Source organism: Capsicum annuum, chromosome 1 (genome assembly GCF_002878395.1).
Source record: "Capsicum annuum cultivar UCD-10X-F1 chromosome 1, UCD10Xv1.1, whole genome shotgun sequence".
Lineage (NCBI taxonomy): Eukaryota > Viridiplantae > Streptophyta > Magnoliopsida > Solanales > Solanaceae > Capsicum > Capsicum annuum.
Window position 1 is genome coordinate 255233718 of NC_061111.1, and position 2947 is coordinate 255236664.

At 39.9% G+C, this 2947-nt stretch overlaps 1 protein-coding gene across 1 annotated transcript in view; it reads right to left on the reverse strand.

The window, feature by feature from the left end:
• Window positions 1-2734, reverse strand: part of LOC107863388 (PTI1-like tyrosine-protein kinase 2) — an 8771-nt gene extending 6037 nt beyond the window's left edge. The window contains exons 1-5 of the mRNA XM_047413497.1: window positions 2557-2734; window positions 2238-2374; window positions 1432-1528; window positions 842-955; window positions 24-256 (exon numbers count right to left, since the gene is read on the reverse strand). Of these exons, the coding sequence (XP_047269453.1) occupies window positions 24-256; window positions 842-955; window positions 1432-1528; window positions 2238-2374; window positions 2557-2734 (759 nt within the window). The remainder of the gene's footprint in view (window positions 1-23; window positions 257-841; window positions 956-1431; window positions 1529-2237; window positions 2375-2556) is intronic.
• Between the last annotated feature and the right edge of the window lie 213 nt (window positions 2735-2947).

The window sequence follows — 2947 nt, forward strand, 5'->3', positions numbered from 1 at the left end:
CCTGACTTATTCCCAGGATTAACCAATTCTGGAACAAATGATGTTATTTGACCATCATTCATGCTTCTTTTTCTCTTCCGCGACGAATTAGAGGAGCCTTTCATGTGCACTTCCTTTTTCTGTCCGCGACTTTTTGAAGCACGAGCGATTTCAGTTAACGTCAGTTCATCATCATTGTCGTTCATTGGACAAACCAGCATAGTTTCTGGTTCGTCTGACGCTTCACTCAAGACTATTGCTTTACACGCCGATGGATCTGCAAGAAGATTATATGCAATAACATCTTAAATTTTCCTCTTTTAAGCTGATGTACAAAACTTATCTGTCCAATAAAAGTAAGATAGCCGCCAATCTAAGTCACACAAAAACAACAACTTACAAGTATAATCCTTATGTACGCAGACCTTACCTCTATCTTTTGTGGTAGAGAGGCTGTTTTAGATAGAAGCGGCTCAAAAGAAAGAAAAATGAATCACGTTTGCATGAAAACACGACAATATCCTAGCAAGATACTAAGCAACTAAAAGGGGAAACCAAGACAGAAGAGAAAGGAAAAAATTAACTGCAACAAGTGTTTGTCGAAATTGCTTTCTACTCGAGCATCTAGTCTTTCTTTTTTCATTTTTCGTGTGTGTCTGAGTGGTTGCGGTGGTGTTATTTTCAGTATATCATGAAGAATCATCACAAAATGTCATACCTATAACCGTTTAACAGAACAACACTAACTACTATACCTCAATCCAATGAGTTGAGGTCGGCTATATGAATCCTAATGAAATATCCACATAATATAGACAGATCGTAACAACAACAATTCGACTAAATCACAAAACCGTTAAACCTTTCTGCCTCGATTCATCATAAAGCACGATTGCTCGATCTTTGCCTTGAGAAGATTCCACGTTGTTAACGCCAGTCGCACCAGTAGCTTGAATGCCTGTTTCCACCTCCAAATCTATAGCAAATTTTCAAAAAACACACACATCAACATAAAGAATTTTCTCGGTAACTTTAGTTAAATTTTCAAAAAACACACACATCAATATATGTCTGCTTTACACAATATATCTTTTAGAAGGTTATTGTCTCGGTGACTTTAGTTAAATTTTCTCGGTTCATGCGGCTAACATGGGTTGACGCCCTTCTGATAGGGAGAGTCGGACCCATATAGCCCGTGGGTGCCTGGAGGTAGATATGAGATACACAATTAAGGATTAAATTCTCAAACGGTCGTGTTTCATGTCCATTGCCCCTATCTCCACATTCTATTATATTTATAATTGTTGTACCTCTGATTTATGACTCGTTTTTATAAATGCATATGTATTTTATCCCTTTCCTTGGATTGTTTGGCAATACTAGTCTTACTGACCGTCCCCGGACGCTACATTATTTTATAATGTAGGTTTTGATCAGGGCTTTAGTTGTAACCCTGTACAGCATTAGGTGGTTTGGTATTTCTGTTGGACAACTGTTGAAGTGGTGAGCGCTCCATCCTTCGGAAGGCCTGGTTCCCTTTATGTTTCTTCTGCCATTCCAGTACTTAACGTTTTTTTTCTTTCTGGCACTGTCGGGATCATGTCTGGACTTGATTGATATTCTTTAGTTAGAGGCTTTGTAGACAGTGTTGAGATATTACTATGTGGATTCTTTTTTTTACTCACAAACTTACTCTTTTGGTTATCATATTTCTTTTATTCTATTGGTTAGCTTCTGCAGTTTATTATTATTACCTTGCTCTCCACGAGGAAAGGCTATGGAGTCATTGTTATTTTCTATGTATCGGGTACAAGAATCTGTATAAATGCAACAATAACTTCAACACAAGTTCATATATAAACAAGAACATTTATGAAGTTCCTTAACACCTTCAACACGAGATTATGAATAATCTATCCAGGAAGTGTGTCAAATTTCAGAAAATAGATGAAACAGAATTTTAAGGCCAAGTCCCCCAACTTCATGGAGTGTCCTTAAGGAATAATTTTCTCATTGTACCCGAGGTTATGGAATCTTCCTCCCAGGATAAAATGGGCTTCAATCCGAACAATAGCGGCACCTCAAATTGTTGGATTCAACGAACTCACTCAACAGCGTAATGATCACACATAGTTTTTGTTAAGAATAAGAGACTTTTTGCTGTCAAAATTGATACCAATACTTGAGGAAAATATCAGGTATTTATAGCCATAAGTGTATCCTTTCAAAAAGGATGCATTGGTTCAGCAGAGCGGCACCTTTTCTGCAATAGTCACGTCCCTGCGTCTGGACTGTGCTGGACCTGCACCCGAAGTGCGGCTGCAGGTAACATTTTGCATATTCCAGTGAGCAACTGCGCTACGTCTGCGCCACAGGTCGTATACCTGCGCTGCGTCTGCGGTCGCATGTCACCCTACAGCGCGAAACAGTGTGCCTTTTCTTGAAAGGTCGCATCAATTAATTCCATCAGATTTTTCATTAAAATCTCACTTGTAAACAAGTTTCAAATAAATTTCAGGTAACGTTTTGCAGATTCCATTGAGAAACTACGCTACGTCTGCGCCACAGGTCGTGTACCTACGCTGCATCTGCGGTCGCATGTCAGCGCGAAACAGTGTGCCTTTTCTCTAAGGGTCGCATCAACTAATTCCATCAGATTTTGGATTAAAATCTCACTTGTATTGCAGATTCCATTGAGCAACTGTGCTATGTCTGCGCCACAGGTCGTGTACCTGCGCTGCGTCTGCAGTCGCATGTCAGCGCGAAACAGTGTGCCTTTTCTCTAAGGGTCGCATCAATAAATTCCATCAGATTTTGGATTAAAATCTCACTTGTAAACAAGTTTCAAATAAATTTCAGGTAACGTTTTGCAGATTCCATTGAGCAACTGCGCTACGTCTGCGCCACAGGTCGTGTACCTGCGCTGCGTCTGCGGTCGCATGTCACCCTACAGCGCGAAACAGTTACC